This window comes from Lynx rufus, unplaced genomic scaffold, assembly GCF_022079265.1.
Source record: "Lynx rufus isolate CCGP_SWC_20201006 ecotype Redwood Valley unplaced genomic scaffold, mLynRuf1.p SCAF_5, whole genome shotgun sequence".
In the NCBI taxonomy this organism is placed as follows: domain Eukaryota; kingdom Metazoa; phylum Chordata; class Mammalia; order Carnivora; family Felidae; genus Lynx; species Lynx rufus.
This window is the reverse complement of record NW_025814867.1, coordinates 152,754,853-152,778,716: the sequence shown is the minus strand read 5'-3', so window position 1 is coordinate 152,778,716 and position 23,864 is coordinate 152,754,853. Positions and strand designations below refer to the sequence as shown.

General features: G+C 39.4%; 1 protein-coding gene across 1 annotated transcript in view; it reads left to right on the top strand.

Moving 5' to 3' along the window:
* BRWD1 (bromodomain and WD repeat domain containing 1) overlaps positions 1 to 23,864 on the top strand; it is a 122,017-nt gene that overhangs the window by 92,911 nt on the left and 5,242 nt on the right. Inside the window, exons 30-40 of the mRNA XM_047100159.1 lie at positions 492 to 647; positions 1,380 to 1,500; positions 2,698 to 2,823; positions 3,999 to 4,071; positions 5,859 to 5,900; positions 8,275 to 8,421; positions 9,048 to 9,200; positions 12,541 to 12,707; positions 18,328 to 18,554; positions 20,857 to 21,021; positions 22,839 to 23,750. Of these exons, the coding sequence (XP_046956115.1) occupies positions 492 to 647; positions 1,380 to 1,500; positions 2,698 to 2,823; positions 3,999 to 4,071; positions 5,859 to 5,900; positions 8,275 to 8,421; positions 9,048 to 9,200; positions 12,541 to 12,707; positions 18,328 to 18,554; positions 20,857 to 21,021; positions 22,839 to 23,750 (2,289 nt within the window). The remainder of the gene's footprint in view (positions 1 to 491; positions 648 to 1,379; positions 1,501 to 2,697; positions 2,824 to 3,998; positions 4,072 to 5,858; positions 5,901 to 8,274; positions 8,422 to 9,047; positions 9,201 to 12,540; positions 12,708 to 18,327; positions 18,555 to 20,856; positions 21,022 to 22,838; positions 23,751 to 23,864) is intronic.

The following is a 23,864-nucleotide window of genomic DNA, read 5'->3' as shown; positions in this document are numbered from 1 at the left end:
GTATATCATTTTTAAATAATGAAAATATTTTACCTGTTTTCAGTAACTGTGAGCTTTAGTAACCCCCCACAGAATTAATATGAATCAGGCTGATTAATTCTTATCCTAGGCTTCAAGTTTGATGCTGACTGCATTTTAATAGCCCATTATCATTTCTTACATAAACCTGGCTAGTCGTTTTGTAGCATTTCTCTCCGTTTGGGCTTGTTTCATATTTACTCATTATCCAGGGTTTGCATTTCTGGTGCTAGTGTTAGAGATGTGGTATATGGTCCTCAGTGCATCATATCATGAGGCACATGATGTCCATTTGTCCTATTACTGGGGGTGTTAACTTTCATCATGTGACTTAGGTGGTGTCCCAGGTTTCTCCACTATAAAACCACTGCTTTTTCCTTTGTAGTGTCTGGTTTAGGAGTTTTGACAACTTAAGTATAATATATATTTGGTTAATTATTTTTCTTTCTTGTTCTTTGGAATGGAATTTATAGTTGACCCACCTGAAGAGTTAGGAGCTAGTATTTCTGTCACTTCCGATGAGCTAGAGAAATTACTCTACAAACCTCAAGATGGTGAATGGGGCCAGAAATCAAGAGATGAAGAATGTGAACGAATTATTAGTGGTATAGACCAACTTTTGAATCTTGGTAAGTTTTTAGTGTGGAATGTTTCATGTTCAAGTTTTCCTTTCCTCAAAGGTATTTTTTTTTTTTTAATGTTTATTTAATTTTGAGAGACAGAGAGTAGGAGTGGGGGAGGAGCAGAGAGAGAGGGAGACATAGAATCCGAAGCAGGCTCCAGTCTCCAGGCTCTGAGTGGTCAGCACAGAGCCTGACGTGGGTCTCGAACCCAGGGACCATGAGATCATGACCTGAGCCGAAGTCAGCCACTCAATCGACCGAGCCACCCAGGCGCCCCTCCACAAAAGTATTTTATTTTATTTTTTTTATTTTTTTTATTTATTTTTTTTTATTTAAAAAAAATTTTTTTTTTTCAACGTTTATTTATTTTTGGGACAGAGAGAGACAGAGCATGAACGGGGGAGGGGCAGAGAGAGAAGGAGACACAGAATCGGAAACAGGCTCCAGGCTCTGAGCCATCAGCCCAGAGCCTGACGCGGGGCTCGAACTCACAGACCGCGAGATCGTGACCTGGCTGAAGTCGGACGCTTAACCGACTGCGCCACCCAGGCGCCCCCACAAAAGTATTTTAAAAGCGCAGCAAACTTTGGTGGCATTCTTCACTACAGTTTCTACTTGCTCCTTTTTGTTTGGGCCTGCATTGTTAAGCGTGGCTCTATTTTTGAGGAATTTGCAGAGAAATAATCTCCTGTGGGTAATGAATTTATCGATGAAAATGTTTTGTGTCTGCCTTCACAGACATAGCAGCGGCTTTCGCAGGGCCAGTTGATCTGTGTACGTACCCGAAGTATTGCACCGTAGTAGCTTATCCAACCGACCTCTACACGATTCGAATGAGGCTCGTTAATCGATTCTACAGGTTAGTAGAAACCTCCTTTCACAATAGTTTGAAAAGGTGTTTGGTCATCCTGAGTGGAGTGAATGGAAGTGGTGGTTGATCATGACAGTGGTGGAGTGGGGGCTGATGCACGCTATTTTCTGTTTCACTCTCTTTCATTATAGTGATCTTGTGGTCTTCTGTGGTAAGACACTATTCGATGTTGGAGAGGTGTCGGATTAAAAAAAATTCCACGTGCTTGTTACAAATTATGTTAAGTAGTTAGACATCATATTTATTTGCATGTTATTCCTATTTAGCAGCTTGATTTTAAAAATAAAGTTGAATTTTAAAAATTAGCCTTTGAAAGATTGATTCCCCAGAGTCATCAGCTTTTTATCTTTGGCTTCTAGAGCACTGATAACTATAAAATTTCCTATTCTCAGTGATTTTTAAATTTAAAAAAAAATATTTATTTATTTATTTATTTATTGCTTATTTATTTCTGAGCGAGAGAGAGAGAGAGAGACAGAGAGCTTGTGGGGAAGGGGCTGAGAGAGAAGGAGACATAGAATCCAGGGAGACGCAGGCTCCAGGCTCTGAGCTGTCAGCACAGAGCCCGATGGGCTCGAACTCATGAACTGTGAGATCATGCCCTGAGCGGAAGTCGGACGCTTTACTGACTGAGCTACCCAGGTGCCCTGATTCTCAGTGATTTTTTTAAATTTTAAGTAATTGATAGTATTTTATTTGTTACAATTCATCTACTTTGAGAAATTACCATTTCAAAAACCTGACTTCTTACATTGATGGTGTACTTTATCTCTGTAGCCAGACATGGGAATGTGCATTTGTTCAGAAACCACTTTGCCAGGTTACTCTCTTAGGATTGATGATATTTAACACCTTTTCTTCTTTGAGTCTCAGTAGCTTCCGTTGTGCCTGTAGACACTGTGAAAGGGAGGGTTGCTCCAGGTTGCTCTGGATGTGATGAAGTGAACTGTTAAGATTTTTGGTCTTTAATTGTATTCTCTGTGGTTTAGCTTCCAGTATAATTGCTTATGGTTATGATCAGGTTGAGAGCATTAGAAGGTTATTCATTGTAACTTTGCACTTAGGATTTAATATATTAATACATGCTGGCTTAACGTGCTGGGATTTTTTTTTTTTTTTTTTAACAACCTGGTTTCTGTGTTTTTGTTTTCTGAGCTCTAAATTGCCTACTTTTTTGTTTTGAAGGAGGCTATCTGCATTAGTTTGGGAAGTCAGATACATAGAACATAATGCCAGGACATTTAATGAGCCTGAAAGTGTAATTGCAAGATCAGCTAAGAAGATAACTGACCAACTTTTAAAATTTATCAAGTAAGTTACCTCCTATTATAGATGTGGAAAGTGGCTTTGCATATCTGTACCTCTTGCAGCCATCTAGTTCTTAATTTTTGCTCTCTGAATTACACCCTTTTATTAATATGCTGTGTTAAATAACATTTCTGTACATATTTATTGTGATTATTACTTTTAGTAAAGGCATGAAAAATAGAACAATCCAATGTTTTCTGCTTTTTAAAACTGAAATAATTTTATACTACAGAAGTTGCCCTATATATACCCTTCACCGGGTTTCCCTTAGTCATTTTTCATGACTGTGGTGTCCTTATGAAACATGAAGAAATTACCCTTGGTATAACACTAATGGCTGCACACGCTTGCTTGCATTGGGAGATCATTTAGGAGGAGGACGGAAAGTGGGATCTGAGTTTTAACATCATCTGTTCTGATGAACGTTGTCTGTCACTTTGGACAAATTGCTCAGCCTGTTTCCTTTGAAATTAATGAATTGTGCTGTGTGATCTTAATGCCTTTTTACCATAGCCATAAAAATTGTTTGAAAGAATTATGTAGTAGAGAAGATAATTTATAAACTGTGCCATCATTTTTACTGTGTGGCTACAAACTGGGAAGTAACTGGTTCTGGCCTATCTTGCTTTGCTGGGTTGAATCCACTTCTTGCCTGGACAACCTGGACTTGTTTCCTCTTCCCCAGGACTTTCATTTTTTTCTACTTCAGGAAAATCACATACCTATTTTCATCTTCTTCATGCCTAGATAGTCCTACTTCAGCATTCTTTCTTCTGTGTGTACAGGGAAGTTAAGATCTAATTTGCTTTAATTTCTGCTTCTTCCCTCTATTTTGTCTCAAGTCAATCCATGTTCCTGGTACTTACTGTACGAATATGCCTAGTGATGTGTAGGAACACTCATCTTCACATTCATCCAGTTGAGGCCATAATTGGATTATTTCTGGATTGCCAGCTTAATTTTTATACATACTTAGCTGGGGAAACAAAAACTTACTTTCCATATTCTAAGATGGTCAGTTGTTTCCGCAGAGGGTAGATTAAAAAACTGGATATTCCTTTGCTTGAAATTAGGTATGCATACTTGGGGAACTGTTTATATCTTAACCTGTAGTTTGAATCTTTGACATCAGACACGGCAACTGCATACTCTTAAACATGTGAAAAATTGCTTTTTAGGAATCAAGACTGTACACATATCTCAGAACTTTCTAACACTTCCGAAAATGATGAGCAAAATGCCGAGGATTTGGTAATGAAGTTTGTCAATTTTATAATGATTTCTGTTCGTTTCAAATGGTAATTTAAAAATATTGAGCGAAGTAGAAAAATAACAATTCTTGCTATATTCCAATGAACTATGAAACTATTTTGATAAAAATATATATATTTTTTGTTTTTTTCAATATATGAAATTTATTGTGAAATTGGTTTCCATACAACACCCAGTGCTCATCCCAAAAGGTGCCCTCCTCAATACCCATCACCTCCCCCCCCACCCCCACCCCCCATCAACCCTCAGTTCTCAGTTTTTAAGAGTCTCTTATGCTTTGGCTCTCTCCCACTCTAACCTCTCTCTTTTTTTTTTTTTTCTTCCCGTCCCCCATGGGTTTCTGTTAAGTTTCTCAGGATCCACATAAGAGTGAAAACATATGGTATCTGTCTTTCTCTGTATGGCTTATTTCACTTAGCATAACACTCTCCTGTTCCATCCATGTTGCTACAAAGGGCCGTATTTCATTCTTTCTCATTGCCACGTAGTACTCCATTGTGTACATAAACCACAATTTCTTTATCCATTCATCAGTTGATGGACATTTAGGCTCTTTCCATACTTTGGCTATTGTTGAGAGTGCTGCTATAAACCTTGGGGTCCAAGTGCCCCTATGCATCAGCCCTCCTGTATCCCTTGGGTACATTTCTAGCAGTGCTATTGCTGGGTCATAGGGTAGGTCTATTTTTAATTTTTTGAGGAACCTCCACACTGTTTTCCAGAGTGGCTGTACCAGTTTGCATTCCCACCAACAATCCAAGAGGGTTCCCGTTTGATAAAAATATATTTTTAATTATCCAGATATTCAGTGAATTTGTTTTAACCAATAATTGATACCAAATAAAGAGCATATGTCTGCGTGAATAACATAGCTGAGGAATGTGTCCTCTACTTCTGCAATTTCTAAGAGTTGGATTTAATTGTAATTACAAATTAACGAACTTGACCATGCTCACAGTACCCACAAGTTCTTCACTCAAGGTGGTATCAAAGTTCAAGGCAAATATCAGTGATGCTGGGTAATTTCACTTCATACAGAATCGAGCAGGAAGTTACAGGAGTTCTGTATAGTGTCAATTTCTACACAGACCCTTATTGCGATTCACTGATTCTCTTGGTAATTTCTATCGGAATAAAAATGGCCATGCAAATATTTGATTTAGGGAATAAGAAAATGTGTGGAGTATGAAATTCAGAACAGTAGGAAATGGTTTCTTGGGTTTTATGGATAGAGATGAAACACACATTGGAAGTTGCTGATGCATGTCCTATTTAGGTTCTGCACAAAGCACCTTTTTTTTTTTTTTTTTTAATTTTTTTTTAAACATTTATTTATTTTTGAGACAGAGAGAGAGAGAGCATGAACAGGGGAGGGTCAGAGAAAGAGGAAGACGCAGGATCTGAAACAGGCTCCAGGCTCTGAGCTGTCAGCACAGAGCCCGACGCGGGGCTTGAACCCACGGACCGCGAGATCATGACCTGAGCCGAAGTCGGACGCTCAACCGACTGAGCCACCCAGGCGCCCCACAAAGCACCTTTTTATAGCTATCTATAGGAATTAGTTTTCCTAGGGAGTGTAGAGGGTTATTAAGAATGGTTGGTTTATGGGAGTCTGGGTGCCACAAAGACCTGATAGGGTCTGCTTTTTGAGATTTTTGTGAACAAGTTAAAATCCTTGTGAGACCTAACGTGTTTGATACGCTTTTAGGTTATTACGTTTCGGATGAGAATATTAACACTTACGGTGCTCTGATTTTTGTTCGTAGGATGATAGTGATCTTCCTAAAACATCTTCTGGAAGAAGGAGAGTAAGTTAATCTGTTCAACTGACCTTTGTTGTTTGCTTATTCTGTATTTTGAAAGCAGCCTCAGATTTCAGGTGTTACTCTGAAAAGTTACCTTGATACGGGTATTGAGCATTTGTTAAAAGAAATGGGAAATCACTGAGAGGCGGGTAGTCACGGAAGGTTTAGTGGAAGAGTTGGGATTTGAACTTTGTTTTCAGAATGAGCTGGAGGAGAAAGAGGACGTGCACAAAATAAGGAGCATTTGGGACCCATGTCACAAAGTAGGCACATGTAGCATGCCACTAGGCTAGTGGTAGAGCACTGGCCTGCCAAGTGTAGGGACTGAGTGTTGGGGTGAGCAGGGGGGCTGTGTCTGGCTGTGACGTTGGGAGTGGATGATGGTGATCTTGAAAACCAAGGATTTCATTTAAATTATAAAGGAGAGACTCAATTTCACCACCATAATGGATGCAGAGATTTTGAAGGATAACAGAATTGGTACTAAAGGAAGTGAGGGACCTGTTGCAAGAACTAGAGTGTAAGGCGGAGCCTCGTCAGGGACTGTGCTTGTATGCAGTGGGAAGGCTGGTAGAGGAGGAGCCCTTGTAGGGGAATGTTCACTAGGGTTTGGTGAATAATCCTTTTTTTTAAATGACACCTGTTGGGAAGATGGAATTAAGGAGAATGACGTATGGATGTAATGAGTTTTTAGATACTGGGTTTGGTTATAAGTTTTAGATACTAAGTTTGAATTGTGGCGTCACCAGCAGCTCTTGTGGTTATAATGTAATATATTAATTAAAGGAAAGGTTATTAAATTTTTTAAAATGTTTATTTTGAGAGAGACAGTGTAACTGGGGGAGGGGCAGAGAGAGAGAGAGAGAGACTGACTGACTCCCAAGCAGGCTCCGCACTGTCAACGCAGAGCATGACATGGGGCTCGAACCCACAAACTGTGAGATCATTACTTGTGTCAAAACCAAGAATCGGACATTTAAACAGACTGAGTCACTCAGGCACCCCTAAGGAAAGGTTATTAATTTAAAAATGCTTAACATTTTATTTTTAAGGTTTTTTTTAATGTTTATTTTTGAGAGAGAGCATGAGCAGGGGAGGGGCAGAGAGAAAGCGAGACAGAGGAGCTGAAGCTGTGCTGCCAGCAGAGTCCAATGTCAGGTTCAAACTCATGAACTGTAAGGTCACAACCTGAGCCGAAGTCAGACTGTCAACTGAGTGAGTCAGCCAGGCGCCCCTAAAACGCTTAACATTTTAAATTTTGTCCAAATACTGCTTAAATTTAAGCTTTTTATCATACTAATTTTCCTAATATGCTTGCCCCAAATAACATTGAGAAGTTAGACTTAAAGAATTGTCATCTGATTGTCATTTTCGTATAATTTCTTATTTTGGGGGGAAAATAATTTCATTTTTAAACAAAATCCCAGGTGTTTAGTATCTGTATAGTATTTGCTGTGGCCGCCATAGCAAATCACAAATCTAGTGGCTTAAACAATAAAAAAAATAATAATAATAATAAGGTCTTCTAGGTCTGTAGATTAGAAGTCAGACATGGGTCTCAATGGAGCTAAAATCAGGGTGGTGGCATAGCTGTGTTCCTTTCTGGAAGCCCTAGGGTAGAATCCTTCTCCTTGTTATTTTTTAGCTTCTAGAGCCTCTTGTCCCCTCATCTTTTATCTTCAAGCCAGCAGCTTGAAGTCTCGAAGTCTCTCACTTTTACAAGGACCTTTGTGGGGCGCCTGGGTGGTTCAGTCAGTTTAAGCGTCTGACTCTTGGTTTCGGCTTAGGTCATGTTCTTGTGGCTTTGTGGGTTCGAGCCCCACATTGGGCTCTGTGCTGACAGTGCGGAGCCTGCTTGGGCTTCTCTCTCTCCCTCTCTCTCTGCCCCTTCCCTTCTTGTCCTGTCTCTGTCTCTCAAATAAACTTAAAAAAAAATTTTTTTTAAATCACCTTTGTGATTACATTGGGCCCATCTTGATAATCCAGGACAGTCTTCCCATCTCAGGATTCAAACCGGTGGTCAGATCTGCCATGGATAGTGACAGCCATAAGTTCTTAAATTAGGATGCAGGTATCTTTGGGGCCATTCCTTAGCCTACCACTTCGTCTAATGTGAGTCTTCACTTTCTGTGAAAACGTGTTCTAAACTTGGGAGATAAGTGGTAGAATGAAAAATGTTTTCAGCGTAATGGATGTGACGTTACTGACCTTTACAGAAAAGTGGATTTCTTCTAAGTAGATAGAAAATAAAAGTAGCCACATTGTTATAGTACACAAGGCCACAGCTCATGTGCATTTTTAGCACCGTACTATACCAGACCGCAGTGTGACATTTCCAAGACTGAAAAAGCTTATAATATTGTGAATGTATTTTTAGGTCCGTGATTGGAAAAAAACGAGCATCAAAGCCACCAACTATGTTGAAAATAACTGGAAGAAACAGTGTAAGGAACTAGTGAACTTAATTTTTCAGTGTGAAGATTCTGAACCATTTAGACAACCTGTTGATTTGGTTGAATATCCAGTAAGTTTTGCCATTGTTTGAATGTTTGGGCCTTCTCGTTTTGTATAGAGATTGGGGTGGAGGTGTTTAAATTAAACTTTAACGAGTAAGATGTCTGAGCTTCATGTTAACTTTGTCTCTCACCACTAAGGCAGCTGTGGAAGAGTTGTATTACACAGTTTTTCTTGAATTTTCTAGACCCCTCGTAACTTTGGCTAAGACTTAATCACTGCTACATCTTAATGGGAGGATCCTACATGTTTATCTGTTTTCTTAGTAGGCTCAGCCCCAGGAAAACTATAAATTGGATAAAAGCTCTGTATTCATTCCCCAAATATGAGAATGGAAAATGACCTTTAAAAAAAAGATTACAAAGCACAGATTTACTGTAAAAGCTTAGAGATTACATTAAGAGTATAAAGAAGGAAATGAAAACCATTTAATATCCTACCAGATACATCATTTTGGTATATTTCTTATTTTTTCTGTATGTCTGAGCCTCTTTTTTTAAAAATTATTGATGATTCTTAAGGTCCTTCTAACCTTTTTCTTTTCTCTCATTTTGAATGTTTTGGAGATCTGATGCTCGTAACATTTCTAAAAGTAGGAATCAAATCTTTGAACTAATTCTTGTTTTTAAAACCTAGGACTACCGAGATATTATAGATACTCCAATGGATTTTGGAACAGTAAGGGAAACTTTAGAAGCAGGAAATTATGACAGCCCTTTGGAATTTTGCAAAGACATCCGGTTGATATTTAGCAATGCAAAAGCATATACACCAAACAAAAGATCAAAGGTAATTTTAAAAGTGGTTCTCAATGAAAAGAGTGCGTGGTCTGTGTTGATGATCATTTTCCACTTGCTGGTACGTGTTGGAACATTAAGGATGAGTGAGGAGGGCGAGAACACTGGTAAGGCTAGAGCTCTGTCTCTCTCCCCTCACCACAGTTAATGCTTACCTTTCCTAATGTCGTGGAAACAAATGGGAATTGGAGGCAGTGAGGCCACCAATGAGAAATGAACAGATTTGAACTTGATACATAGGGTGGGAAAAATCTGTTTTTATACATGTAGGAATCTTGAAGAGTGGACTTGAAATTTAATGATAGATTCTGGAAGATAATTAAAAGTAAGAAAAGGAAAATCGGAAGTGGGGGTAAGACTCCTGAGAGCATAGTAATATTTCCAACCCAAAGAGGAGACACATGAGCCATCTGATTATTGGAGAACACAGGTGGAGAGTACACCCCTAAAGTTGTGTTAAAATGTTACATGTTGGATAACTTCTCATAACTTGTTGAAGCACAGTGAACAGACAAAAGTGTACATAAGTCTCTCAGTGAATTCTCACGAATAATCACAAACCCTTGTAGCCAGTGTGCTGGTAGTTTAACAAAGAGGGATGATTTGAGAAGACTCTAAAGAAAGCACTTGCTTAATATTATAGCACTTTGTCTATGATCAGCAACTATCGCTGCTAAGTAACCATTTTGCCTTAATTTCACTTTCTCTTTATTATCCCCAGACTCTCCTGTGTTAATTATTTCTCAATCTGAGAACTTCCTTGGATTCAATGTGCAGATTTCACATCACTTTAAATCAGTTTAGCATCCGGTCCAACATTTTTCCAAGTTGATGCTATTGTCCGTATTCACTGTTATTGAGACTTTCTTCCCAGAGAGAAATTTCATTCATGCTTTCCCTCGCCTTTTATGTAAAATACTATTTGAGGATAGATATATCATCAACTGTACAACTTATTGGATTTTTATATATTATCAGAGTTTCAAAATTGCGGTTAAATATATGTAACATAAGCTTTATTATTTTAACCATTTTTAAGGGTGTGATTCATTGACATTAATTATATTCACAATGTTCAACGATCACTGATTTTCCTAAAACTCTTTCATCACCCCAAACAGAAACTCTAACATGAAGGAGTAACTCTACATTCACTCCCCGCTTAGCCCTTGGTAAATGTCTCATCTACTTTGTCTGGATGCATTTGTCTGTTCTAGATATTTCATACATGGGATCATACAACATTTGCCCTTTTGTGTCTGGCTCCTTTCGTGTCTGGCTCCTTTCACTTAGCAGAATTTCTGAAAGGTGCATCCGTGTTATAACATGCATGAGAACTTTATTCCTTTTTATGCCTGAATGATATTGCATTGTATGGGTATATAATATTTTGTTTATCCATTCATGTCTTGATGGACAGTTGAATTGTTTCTGTTTTTTGGCTCTTATGAATAATGCTGCCATGAATATGGATCACGCCATCTGCTAACGGCGGTAGTTTCACTTCTAACTTCACAATCTGAATGATCTTTCTTGCTTTGTCTTTCTTCATATTCTTTCTTTCTGTCTTTCTGTCTTTTGGTCTTTTTTTTTTTTTTTTTTTTTTTTGTCTAATTGTTCTGGCTGGGATTTAAAGTACAGTATTGAATAGCAGTGGTGGAAGCAGGCAACCTTGTCTCTTTCCTGATCGCAGGGGGAAGATTTTCCATATTTCACCATTGTGTATGATGTTAACTGTGGGGTTTTTTCCATACATGCCTTTTTTCATTTTGAATAGCTAATAATTTTAGCACTCATTTTTGTTCAATGTTTATGTTCAACTCAAGTGTATTAACTGAATTTTATATAAAACCCAACGAGAAGACATAAAATAATATGAAAGTGATTCTTTTTTTTTTTTTTTTTAATTTTTTTTTTCAACGTTTATTTATTTTTGCGACAGAGAGAGACAGAGCATGAACGGGGGAGGGGCAGAGAGAGAGGGAGACACAGAATTGGAAACAGGCTCCAGGCTCTGAGCCATCAGCCCAGAGCCCGACGCGGGGCTCGAACTCACGGACCGCGAGATCGTGACCTGGCTGAAGTCGGACGCTTAACCGACTGCGCCACCCAGGCGCCCCTGAAAGTGATTCTTAAGAGAATCAGATTTCAAACTTAATATGATTAAGGAAATAAAGCCACTTGTTAAAATTGGTGACTAATGTTAGAATTCACATTTGAAGGGAAAGAGTAAGGTTAAGGTATACACAAAGTACTGGAAATGTCAATGATTGTTTCAGATAAAGTGGCATTTTGAATTTCACATGTATTGTGTATATATATGTGTGTGTGCATACATATTTATAAAGCATATAAGAAATTGCTATGGCTCACATACCTAAAAAAATACATTTTTTTAAATGTTTATTTATTTATTTTGAGAGAGAGACTCCCAAGCAGGCCCTGCAGTGTCAGTGCAGAGCTGAATGCAGGGATCAAGTTCATGAATGGGGAGCTAATAAACTGAGCCAAAATCAAGATGGATGCTTAACTGACTCAGCCACCCAGGCGCTCCTCACACACTTTTTTCTGAAGATTCTCTAATGTTAAAGTCTCTCCACCCCGCTGCCTGGTGCATCAGAGTGATTGAACGTTAGACTTTGATACTTCCTTTTCAGGAATGATTGTGAATGATTAAAGAGCACTTCCTGTAAATACATAGCTGTACCAAAGTTATTTATAGGAGCAGTGAATATCATGTTGCGGTTCTTTGACAGATTTGGTATTATTTAATTATCAAAGCTGTTAAAACACCATCTTTCATATCTGTTACAGTTCTGGGGCCTCTTTTCTTCTCCTGTGGCAAGATAGGCTTTGGTCTGGAATCCATGCTTAGATAGATCTAAGTGGCCTTACAGGAGGTCAGATTGCAAGTTGGAGACTGGGGTGAAGGTGTCTTTGTCTCCTTGCCCCGAGGACACACTGCTCTCTTGCTGCCTAGACAGCAACCCTAAAACTAGCCAGCTCCACATCTAACTAGGAGAAGGGGACATCTTTTGGATTTGTATATGTAAATGTGAAAATGAGAACAGCTGGTTGAGAACCATTGACCTATAGACTGTAGTAAGTCCCAGATTCTAGACAATTGCTTTAATACTTTCTTTTCATCTGAGAGTTACATGTTTGGTACTGCGTGTTTCTGGCAGATGTCATTGAAGGAAGGGTGGGATGGATGAAATAAGTAACAGCTATTGTCTATAACAGTGATGTAATAGGTTGCAATTATACTCTTTTTTGTGAAAGTATTTTTCAAGATATTTTGTAGTTCTAGTTTTGCTTTCATATTCTTGCAGATTTACAGTATGACCTTGAGATTGTCTGCCTTATTTGAAGAAAAAATGAAGAAAATCTCCTCTGATTTTAAAATTGGTCAAAAATTCAATGAAAAACTTCGAAGAAGCCAGAGGTTCAAGAGACGGCAAAATTGTAACCGTGTCAGTCAGGCCAACAGAAGTATCAGGTGATTGCTTATTTCAGGCTTTGTATGCAATTTAAAAAGTTTCAGGTTGTGATACTTCTTTAATTTTATTATTCTACAATGATTAGGAGTATAGTATATTCCGAAAGTTGTTTTTTTTTTAATGGCTTGAAAATACTGTGTGCATATAGAGCTATTGTGTAATTTGTAATTAGGTAAATTTTTAAGCATTTAAGGAAAATTACAGATTTTTAAAATTTTACTAAGGATTAAAGTATCATTTATGTATTTACATAAGAACTTTTTTTTTTTTTAATAATGCAGAGAGTAAAGTGATTACTTCGGGTGTCGAGCATTTGATTGTGTTAAGAGAAATAGCGATTAGGCACGATGTGCCCTATTGTTTCTGAGGATTAGTTATAAAGAAGACATAAAATGCAGGGCTTATTCTCTGTCAGGAATTTGATATTAATTTGTATTCTGTCATCTTTGTGTAGCCTCCGTTACTGTCAGGTTTCCAGGTATCTCACGGTGTTGCAGCGCGAAAGTGGAGTCCGTCCTGTGTCGTCTGTGTCCAGGCTTGTCTTGAACAAGCACGTGTCCGTGATGGGTGTCTTCATGCATGTTTTGGGGACCGTGCTCTGCATCTCTGTTCAGAACCATCTCCTTCAGATCAATAGTATTTAAATCTCATAAGCTTGTTCTCGTTTAGCTCCCTCCCTTCCATTTTGTGCTCTTGTCGTCAGATTACATCTTTGTTTTATCTAGTTTTCTTTCAAATCGGTTAAGGAAAGAATAAAAACATCACTGACACTGTTATTTATATTTACCTATGTAAATTACCTTTCCCAGTGGTTCTTATTTCTTTGTGTGGGTTTGAGTTACCCTCTGGTGTCCTTTCTTGTCAGCTTGAGATCCTTTTGTGTTTCTTGTAAGGCAGATGTGCTAGTAGTTAATTCTGACAGTTTTCCTTTTGGACTAATTTTGCTGGACATAGAATTCTTAGTTGACCGTGTTTTGTTTTCCTCCCAGCATCTCTCCCACTGCCTGCCGAACTCTGTTGTTTCTGATGTTAAGTCAGCTCTCAGTGCCGCTGAGGTTCCCTCCCTCGTCCATGTGGAATGGTTTTTCTCTTGCTGCTCTCACAGTTCTCTGTCTGCATTTTGCAGCTGACTTTGATGTGTGTAGGAATTTTTCCAGCTTTGTAGAAGACTGTTTTTCATAAAATCTGGGTGGTTTCCAGCCATTACTCAATTTTTTTCTGCCCCTTTCCTCTCATATGTGGGCTGCCATTATTCATATGTTGATATGATGGATGGTCTCCCACAGGCCTCTGAGGCTCTCTTCATTTTTCCCCCTTCTCTTTCTGTTCTTCAGATGGGATAATAATTTATTGACCTACCAGGTTCACTGATTCTTATACCAGCTCATACCAGCTCACGTCTACTGTTGGGCCTATCTTGTGAATGTTTATGTCAGTTACTGTGCTTTCCAACTCCAGAATCTCTGGTTGGTTTTTTGTAATTTCTATGTCTCTACTGATATTTTCTGTCCTCGTGCTTTTCTTTAATTCTGTAAACATGATTTTATTTGGTTCTTCAAATGTGTTTATAATGGTGGATTTAGCTCAGAATCTGGGTCCTTTCAGAGACAGTTTCCATTGAGTGCATTTTTGCCTGTGTATGGGCAAACTTCCTTGATTCTTGGTATGTCTTGTACTGTTTTGTTGGAAGTGGGACAAACTTAGTAATCTGGTTTTCTTGTCGCTGTTTGTTAACATATTGTAGAAACTCTAGACTCTGATTCTTGTCCCTCTGTGATGATACTTGTTGCTGGTTTTGTTTAGTGAGTTACCTTAGACCAGTTCTGTAGTTTGTCTTTCCCGCAGTGGTAAGCCGCTGAAATCTGCTTTTTAAAAATTTATTTTATTTTATTTTTTCTGAGAGAGAGAGACAAAGAATCTTAAGCAGGTTCCACACTCATTGTGGAGCCTGACACGGGGCTTGATCCCAAGACCCTGGGATCATGACCTGAACTGAAATCAAGAGTCGGATGCTCAACCAACTGAGCCACCCAGGTGCCCCTTAAAAATTAAAAAAAAAAAAAAAAAAAAAATTGGGGGGGGGCCTGTGTTCCTGGGTGTCTTCCCTGACTTGCCACAGCGCAGTGGTCAGAATTTGTGCTTAAACCCATCAAGTAAGCCCTCCACCCTTTTCTGAAGGAGGCCTTTGTGTGAAGTGAGGCCAAGTTCACTTTCTGCCTATATTTTTCCAGGCATGAGAGTCTCAAGGTAATCCAGGGACGACTGGATAACAGGGCTCTCCCCAGTCTTTCTTGAGTATTTGTGGAACCTTCCACATCCCCAGAACGATTTTGGAGCTTTTCAAAGACTCCTGTGACTGTCTCATTCTGTAGCTCTCCTTTAAATTTTGTGGCTGAACTCTGTTGCTCTGACCGGTTTCACAGGCTTGGGCTGCTACACGGGGTCCGCCTGGCTGGGTTTCCAGCAGTGAGTTTAGTGCTGTTTGGTGAAGCTCTCAAGTCAGGCCAGTTCCTTCCGCCTCCTCATCCTGGTCCTCAAGCCTGTGCCACAGAATTGGGGTGTGTGTGACTGGGAGGAGCCCCGAGTTAAAATACCAAAACTCCAGTAAAGTTTTTTCTTAGATTCAGAAGGTTTTCTAGAATAAAGGCTTTTTTAATAAAGGCCTTTTTTAATAAAGGCCTTTGATTACTTTCCAGAGTTGCGAAATGATTGTTTTGGATGATTTTGCCAGTTTTATCTTTGCGTTTTGGGTGAGAGGATTTGCCAAAGTCCTCCTTGCATCCCTGCCCCAGTGTTTAGGACAGCAGAATTGCACTGAACCGGGCAGACGTGCTCCTTAGCCTTCGGGAAATGAGTTCGGCCCGTTCAGCTGCTTTACAGTCCGTAATTTGGGGGCATACGTTACGAGGTGCTATGTGAGTCCTCCCTGCCTCTTTTTTTTTTTGAACTTTTAATTTTGAAATAATTTCAGAATTACAGAGAAGTTGAAGAATAATTCAAAGAACTCCTTTATACTTTACCTGGACTCACCAATTTTTCATAGTACGTCACATATGCTGTATTGTTGCTTTATCTTTTTGTTGTGTGTTTTTCTTCTCAGTCATTCAAAAGAATATATCTGACACCTTGCTCCTTTACCCCTAAATATTTGGTGTGGATTTGCTAAAAATAAGGTTCTAACCACATCTTATTGTATTTCTACCGTTGACCTAATAATGTCCTTAGGACAAATTTTTTTTCTAATCTACACCTAAGTGAGGATCTTGTGTTGCATATAGTTCATGGTCTCTTTAGTCTGTTTTTTTTTTTTTTTTAAACATTAGCTCATTTAATCATCAGCCAATCTTATTTTTTATTTTTATTTAGTTTGTAAGTAATCTCTGTGCCCAGCATAGGGCTCAAACTCATGACCCTGAGATCAAGTCACATGTTCTACTGACTGAGCCAGCCAGGCACTCCTTTTTAGTCTGTTTCATCATCATCATCATCATTATTATACTTTAAGTTTATTTTGAGAAGAGAGTGCTTGCATGTGCACAAGTGGGGGAGGGACAGAGAGAAAGGGGGAGAGAGAGAATCTCAAGCAGGCTCTGTGCTCAAACTCAAGAACTGTGAGATCATGACCTGAGCCTAAATCCAGAGCTAGGCACTTAACCAACTGAGCCACCCAGGTGTCTGTTTTTTTGTTTTGTTTTTTTTGAATATTGATTGATTGACTGACAACATGAGTGGGGGAGGGGCAGAGAGAGAGAGGGAGGAAGAGAATCCCAAGCAGGCTCTGTGCTGTGAACCTAGAGCCTGACAGTGGGGCTTGAACTCACAAACCGTGGGATCATGACCTGAGCTGAAATTAAGAGTAGGTCGCTTAATTGATTGAGCTACCCAAGCACTCCTCTTTAGTCTGTTTTAATCAGGAATTTTATTTTCTACCTTTGTCTTCTTAATTGACATTTTTGGAGAGTATGGGTCATTTATTTTCTAAAATGTCCCCCAGTTTGGGTTTTTCTGTTATTTTAGGAGTTTCTAATTTTTTTGTTTAATTATTTAAAAAAAAAAAAGCTCTTTCTCTTTGAACAATAAAGAGTTTAACAGTTAAGAAGGACATAGGATAAAAAAAGGGAACAGTTTTACTCCTGAGATATTTATCATTTTGTCTTCTGTTTAAAAGGAAGTTTATGATGAGTATAAGCATGTAATTGTTTTCTTTTGTATTCATTGGTCTGTCTTCCAGTTGATATTAATAGAAATTAATATTTTGAGTTTTTTGTTGTTTTAGTTTTTACTTTTTATTTTTTATTATTAAAAAAAATTTTTTTAATGTTTATTTCTGAGAGAGAGAGAGAGAGACAGAGCATGAGCGGGGGAGGGGCAGAGAGAGAGGGAGACACAGAATCCGAAGCAGGCTCCCGGCTCTGAGCCGTCAGCACAGAGCCCGATGCGGGGCTCAAACTCAAAGACCCCGAGATCATGACCTGAGCCGAAGTCAGACGCTCGACTGACTGAGCCACCCAGGCGCCTCTTATTTTTTACGTTTTAATCTGTTGTCAAGTTAGCTAACTTACAGTGTATACAGCATGGTCTTAGCTTTGGGAGTAGGTTCCTGTGGTTCATCACTTACATACAACACCCAGTGCTCATCCCAACAAGTGCCCTCCTCAGTGCCATCTCCCGTTTTCCTGCTCTCCCTCCATCCCCCCACCTCAGCAACCCTCAGTTTGTTCTCTGTATTTAAGAGTCTCTTATGGTTTGCCTCCTCTCTGTTTGTAACTTATTTTTCCTTCCCTTCCCCTATAGTCTTCTGTTAAGTTTCTCAAATTCCACATATGAGTGAAAACATGACATCTGTCTTTTTCGGACTGACTTATTTCTAGAAGTTAACATTTTGCTGTAAAAAAGCTTGAAATTTCTTGATTATGATAAACAATTACTGCTTTAAAGAACGTTGTGGTTATCGTTAAGCTCAGGTGCCTTAAATACAAAGCTCTTTTATCTTTTTGTTTTAAAGGAAAATAGGATTACTCAACATGAATATTACCCAGATCTGTAATTTAAAACAAAAGGCTGTCTTGTCCTAAACTTCCACTCTTTTTCTTGATAATCCATGGCTCAGGGGTCAAACACAGTGAACTGGTACTTAGAATAAACAGATTGGTCTTAGAAAAAACTAGCTTGTTCTGATCTTTTTTTTGGCCTCTGTTCTTTCTGGTTAGATTTTGTTGATTTCTCCTCTTATATACTGTTACACGTATATGTCTATATATGTAAATAGACCAGAGAGAAAGTTGTTTCTTATTGAGACTCAGATTTGTAATATGAATGAATGCGTGTATTACATAAATGTTGGCTCCTCTTAGCATTTAGTCCAAAGAATTTAAGGTATTCAGTATGATTTTCTACTCTGTAACTTGGGTCATTTGTTCGTTACTTCAGTTTGGAACAAAATGATGTCAAACTTAGAGTAAGGATATCCATAGTAATCCACGTCAGAATAAGATGTTAACAATGAATATTTCAATGTTTTGATCATAAAATTTTTCTCAGGTTAAGTAGTAATACGCTTTTATTCAGGCATTCCCTGTTTAATTAAATTTTGTTTCCTTTGTTCATATCTTTGACCAGAAATATCAAACAGAAGCGGTTAAAATCTCAGACAAAAGTAATTCCTGAATTGGTGGGTTCTCCTGCCCACTCTCCCTCCAGTAGGGGTGCCTATTCTGCAGGCCGTAAGACAGGTGCTAGTGTCTCTTCGGGCGTGACTTCTGGGGACTCCTCAGATTCGGCAGGATCGTCAGAAAGAATGAGAAGACTTAGGACTGTCACTCTGAAAAATGGCTCCACGTTATCTGGTAAGACGTGAACATCGTTCTTTAATTGTCTAGCACTCAAGTAGCATGGCAGCACAGGTAGTTACTCCAGGTTCAGAGGAGAGAATGAAGAAGACTGGCCTTGACATATAAGAAACCTACAATTCAGTGGAAGAGTCAAAAGTAACAAATGGGGAACGGTTAAAATATGTTTGATAAGTGCTGTTCTTTGCAAATGGTGCAGCCATATTCTGTGCAAATTTGAATCTTCTAAATCGTAAAAAATGGGATACAAATACCATACTTTGAATTTTTTTTTTTTTTTTTTTACATTTATTTATTGAGAGACATAGACAGAGCACAAGTTTGGGAGGGGCAGAGAGACAAGGAGACACAGAATCCGAAGCAGGCTCCAGGCTCCGAGCTGTTAGCGCAGAGCCCGATGCGGGGCTCGAACTCGCAAACCGTGAGATCGTGTCCTGAGCCGAAGTCGGACGCTCAACCGACTGAGCCATTCAGGCGCCCCAAATATCATACTTTGTGTGCCAAGTATACTTCCGGTGGTTTTTCTTTAAATTAAAAAAAAAAAAAGGCATGGTAATCATGTGTGTTTACATGGAAGACCTGGTAAATTCTATACCGTTTATGTTCTTGCTCTTTGGTAATACAACTACTGCGGATCCTCACCCTTTGTTAGCATCGTGGGAGTGAGGCTGTGGTATGCGAATGCTTCCCGGTTGCCATGAGTGGTTTTGGCAGCTTGCAATGGTAGTGTGGTAATAACTACTATAATGTAAAATAATAGGATCAAAGGGGTAGAAAGCAGCCACATATTAGACAGACTGGCAAGCCTTGCAGAAGCGTTTGGATTACCTAGTTGGGTCTCTTGATGAGTAAGGAAATCACATGATGAATTGTTTCAGGAACATTAGTCCATTCGGCAGTTGTACGCGGGGAAGAGGGAGAGTCTGGAAAGTGAGTCGGCGTGCTGGGGAGTGGAGTGGAATAGAACAGGAGTAGTCTGTGGCAAACCAGCAGAGCAGTTTCAGAGGAAGAGACACAGCCTGGGGACTGGCGTCCTTCTATCGCAGCCACCGTCTTTAACGCGGAGTTGGGTCGTATTGTGGAGCAAAATTTTGACTTTTGGCATCCTGCTCCCACTCATTTCCATGAAGCTTTCATCCCGTGACATGTATGTAAGAACAGAGGGGACAAAGGAATGGGACACTTGGGTGTCCTGTGCGGTGCCTCACACTGGAGCATGCACTCATTGTGGAGTGGTAGGAAGGAATGACCTGTACTGTTTAAATTGTTTATCTTGTTTCGTCTACCTCCCTCCCCTCTTTATGGTGGCACATGTAAAAATGACCCTTCTTGAGCTGAAAGCATGTGGTATCGCTACGCAGTTATGGGGCTTACCTGCGAAAGGCTTGAAAGTCTGTCCCCTGACATGTGGGACTTAAAGTGGCCATTCTTCCTACAGGACCTACAGGAAGTACACGTTTCATAGGACAGCAGGAAGTGGAGGGGGGCTGATTACATTCTTAGATGCAAATTTGTTTATCAAATATACAAACTGTATTTTCTGAATCCAACCCAGGATTAATATGTTACTTTCAGAAATAATAGGGGCGCCTGGGTGGCTCAGTCAGTTGAGCGTCCGACTTCGGCTCAGGTCATGATCTCATGGTGCGTGAGTTCGAGCCCCGCGTCGGGCTCTGTGCTGATAGCTCAGAGCCTGGAGCCTGCTTCTGCTTCTGTGTCTCCCTCTCTCTCTGCCCCTAACCCACTTGCATTCTGTCTCTGTCTCTCTCAAAAATAAATAAACATTAAAAAAAACTAGAAACAAAAGAAAAAAGAAATAATAGAACAAACTTGATTTGGAATGCTGTCTATGTACCTTTTAATACCAAACATTTATGGGCTTTTTTTTTTTTTTTTTTTTTTTTTTTTTTTTTTTTTTTTTTTTTTTTTTAGTTTATTTACTTTTGAGAGAGGGGGAGAGACTGGGGAAGGGGCAGAGAGAGGGAGAGACAGAATCCCAAGCAGGATCTGTGATGTCAGCACCAAGCCTGATGTAGGGCTTGAACTCATGAACTGTGAGATCATGACCTGAGCCGAGATCAAGAGTTGGACCTTAAAAAAAAAAAAAAAAAAAAGAGTTGGACCTTAACCAACTGAGCCACCTAGGCGTCCCTATGAGCTGTTCTTTGAAACAGTTTTTACAATTATAATCTCTCTTGAGTATCTTGAGAATCTGCTTTTGGCTTGTTGTTATGAAATAGGACTGTGTGTGCGAAGATAGGATGTATGTGATGAACTGTTGATGCTTTATTTTTCTTAGAAAGTGAAATGGAAGATTCCTTAGGTACCTCTTCATCTTCAGCTTCAAATAGTTCAGAGGAAAGCAAAGAGAGTTCAAGACCTCGGGAATCTTCCTTACGTAGTGGGCTGGCCAGAAGCAGTAATCTCCGGGTGACCAGAACCAGAGCTGCTCAAAGAAAAACTGGTAAGAGACTCAGTGGTTGGTACTTTGGAGGAATGTTTATCAAGAGAATCCATAAGCTAAGCATGGAATGACTTACTGTTTTAAGGCATCTACATATGATTAAATGTCTTCTTTAGATTTTTTGAAAATTGGTATATAATTGACATATAACATTTTAGGTGTAGAACATAATTTAATATTTGTATATACTACAAAATGATCACAATAAGTATAGTTACTGTCAGTCACTATACATAGTTATAAAAATTTTTATTTCTCGTAATGAGGAATTAAGATTTACTCTTAGCAACTTTCAAATATGCAACAGAATATTACTAACTACGGGCATCATGTTGTACATTACATCCCTATGACTTATAACTGGAAGTTTGTACCTTTTGACCTCCCTTCCCCCCACCAGTCTGTTCTCTGTATCAGTGAGCTTGGGTTTTTTGGTTTGTAGATTCCACATAGAAGTAAAATCATACAGTATCCATCTTTCTCTGTTGACTTATTTTGCTGAGCGTTTACACCTTCAAGGTCCCTGTGTGTTGTTATAGACGTCAGGATTCCACTCCTTTTTATGACTGAATAACGTTCCATTGTATAGATAAACCACATCTTCTTTTCTGTTCATCCATTAATGGGTGCTTAGGTCGTTTCCGTGTCTTGGCTTTTGTAGATACCACTGCAGTGAAATTGGGGTGCATATATCTTTTTAAATTAGTGCTTGAGTGGGGCGCTTGGGTGGCTCAGTCTGTTAAGCATCCGACTCTTCAGCTCCGGTCATGATCTCACGGTCTGTCAGTTCAAGCCCTGCATCAGGTGCTGCATTGACAGTGCCTGAATGGTGATATTGAACATCTTTCCATGTTCCTGTTGACCATTTATATGTTGTATTTTAAAAAATGTCTACTCAGAGCCTCTGTCCACTTTTTAATCGATTGTTTTTTGCTATTGTATGAGTTCTTTAAATAGTTTGGATATTTTGAGGTACGTGGATGGCTCAGTTGGTCAGGCATTCGACTTTGGCTGCAGGTCATGATCTCACAGGTTCGTGGGTTTGGGTCCCTTGTTGGGCTCCACACTCAGAGCCTGGAGCCTGCTTCAGATTCTGTGTCTCCCTCTCTCTCTGCTCATGCTCTGTCTTTCTCTCTGTCTTTTCTCTCAAAAATGTGTGTGTGTGTGTGTGTGTGTATATATATACACACACACGCACACATATATATGAACATCTAAAAAATAAGTATTTTGGAGAATTAACCCCTAATCACATGATTTGCACATCAGTAAGTTGCCTTTTTATCTTATTGATGATTTCTTTTGCCTTGCAGAAGCTTTTAGTTTGATGTAGTCCCACTTGTTTATTTTTGGTTTTGTTGCCTCTAATTTTTGTGTCCGATCCAAAAAAACCATCGGCAAGATCAACGTCAAGGAGCTTATTTACCAGGCCTGTGTTTTCTTCTAGGAGGTTTATGTTTCAGGTCTTACGTTGAAGTCTTTGATCCATTTTGTGTTAATTTTTGTGTACGGTGTAACATAGTAATGTCGCTTTATTCTTTTGCATGTGGCTGTCCAGTTTTCCCAACACTGTTGAAGAGACTGTCCTTTCCCCCATTGTATATTCTTACCTCTTTTGTTGTAAATTAGTTGGCCATATGTGCATGGGTTTATTTCTGGGCTCTCTGTTCTGTTCCAGATTTAGGACTTTTTAGGTTTAGAAAGGAAACCTGTTTTGGCATTAAAAAATAGGGAACACCAGTTCTAAAATAATAAATTCATTGCAAAATGTTGAAATAAGGAAGACCTTTCTAATCTTATTGCTACTTTATTTCTAGGTCCAGTTTCTTTAGAAAATGGATGTGGCAGAAAAGCCACTCGAAAGAGAGTTTATTTAAGTGACTCTGATAATAATTCAGTGGAGGCTGGTGAGAGCCTAAAAGCCAGGGCGGGAAATAACCGGAAAGTGCTACGAAAGTGTGCTGCTGTGGCTGCCAATAAGATCAAGCTGATGAGCGACGTTGAGGAGAACTCTAGCTCTGAAAGTGTCTGTTCTGGCCGGAAGCTGCCTCACCGTAATGCTTCCGCTGTGGCTAGAAAAAAGTTATTACACAATTCTGAAGATGATCAGAGCTTAAAGTCAGAAATTGAAGAAGAGGAGCTAAAAGATCACAATCGACCATCACCACTGTCCAATTCTCATGCTGCCCAGAATACTGTGAATGAATCTGAAAATGGGGATTCAGAGTCAGAAAGTGACTTACGAGTAGCCCGAAAAAATTGGCAGGCCAATGGTTACAAGTCTCATACTCTGGCAACTTCTAAAACAAAATTTCTTAAGATAGAGTCTTCTGAGGAAGACTCTCAAAGTCACGATTCAGATAATGTACAGAACAGAACTGCTGGTCCGTCAACCTCTGGGCAGAAACTTAGGGCAAAAAGCATCTCCGAGGAAGAGGAAGAAGCAGATTCCGAACCGGGAAAGTATGCTGGTAGAAAGTACAACACAGGTCGCAAGAATCTTACTTTCCTTAAAAAAGCAAAGATCTTCAGTGATTCTGAGGACTCCGAATCCGAACAGCGAGATCGAGAAGATGGCCGATGTCATGAAATGGACACCAACCCGATCAGAGGGGGTTTGAAGCGTGAACCAATTGCCGGGTCCCAGTGTTTCTCAGATCATGTATCTGAGACCGATTTGGATTCAGATGATGACAAAACAAAAGAAAAACCCAACAGTTTTGTGAGAGGTAATTCAAAACATGGAGCCTTGTCTCCTCGGTGTGCCCTCACTGCCCTTCTCTCCTATGGCACACGTTGTGTCTGTTTCCCATGAAACTTCCCTTTGCCACTTGTTTTGTGTC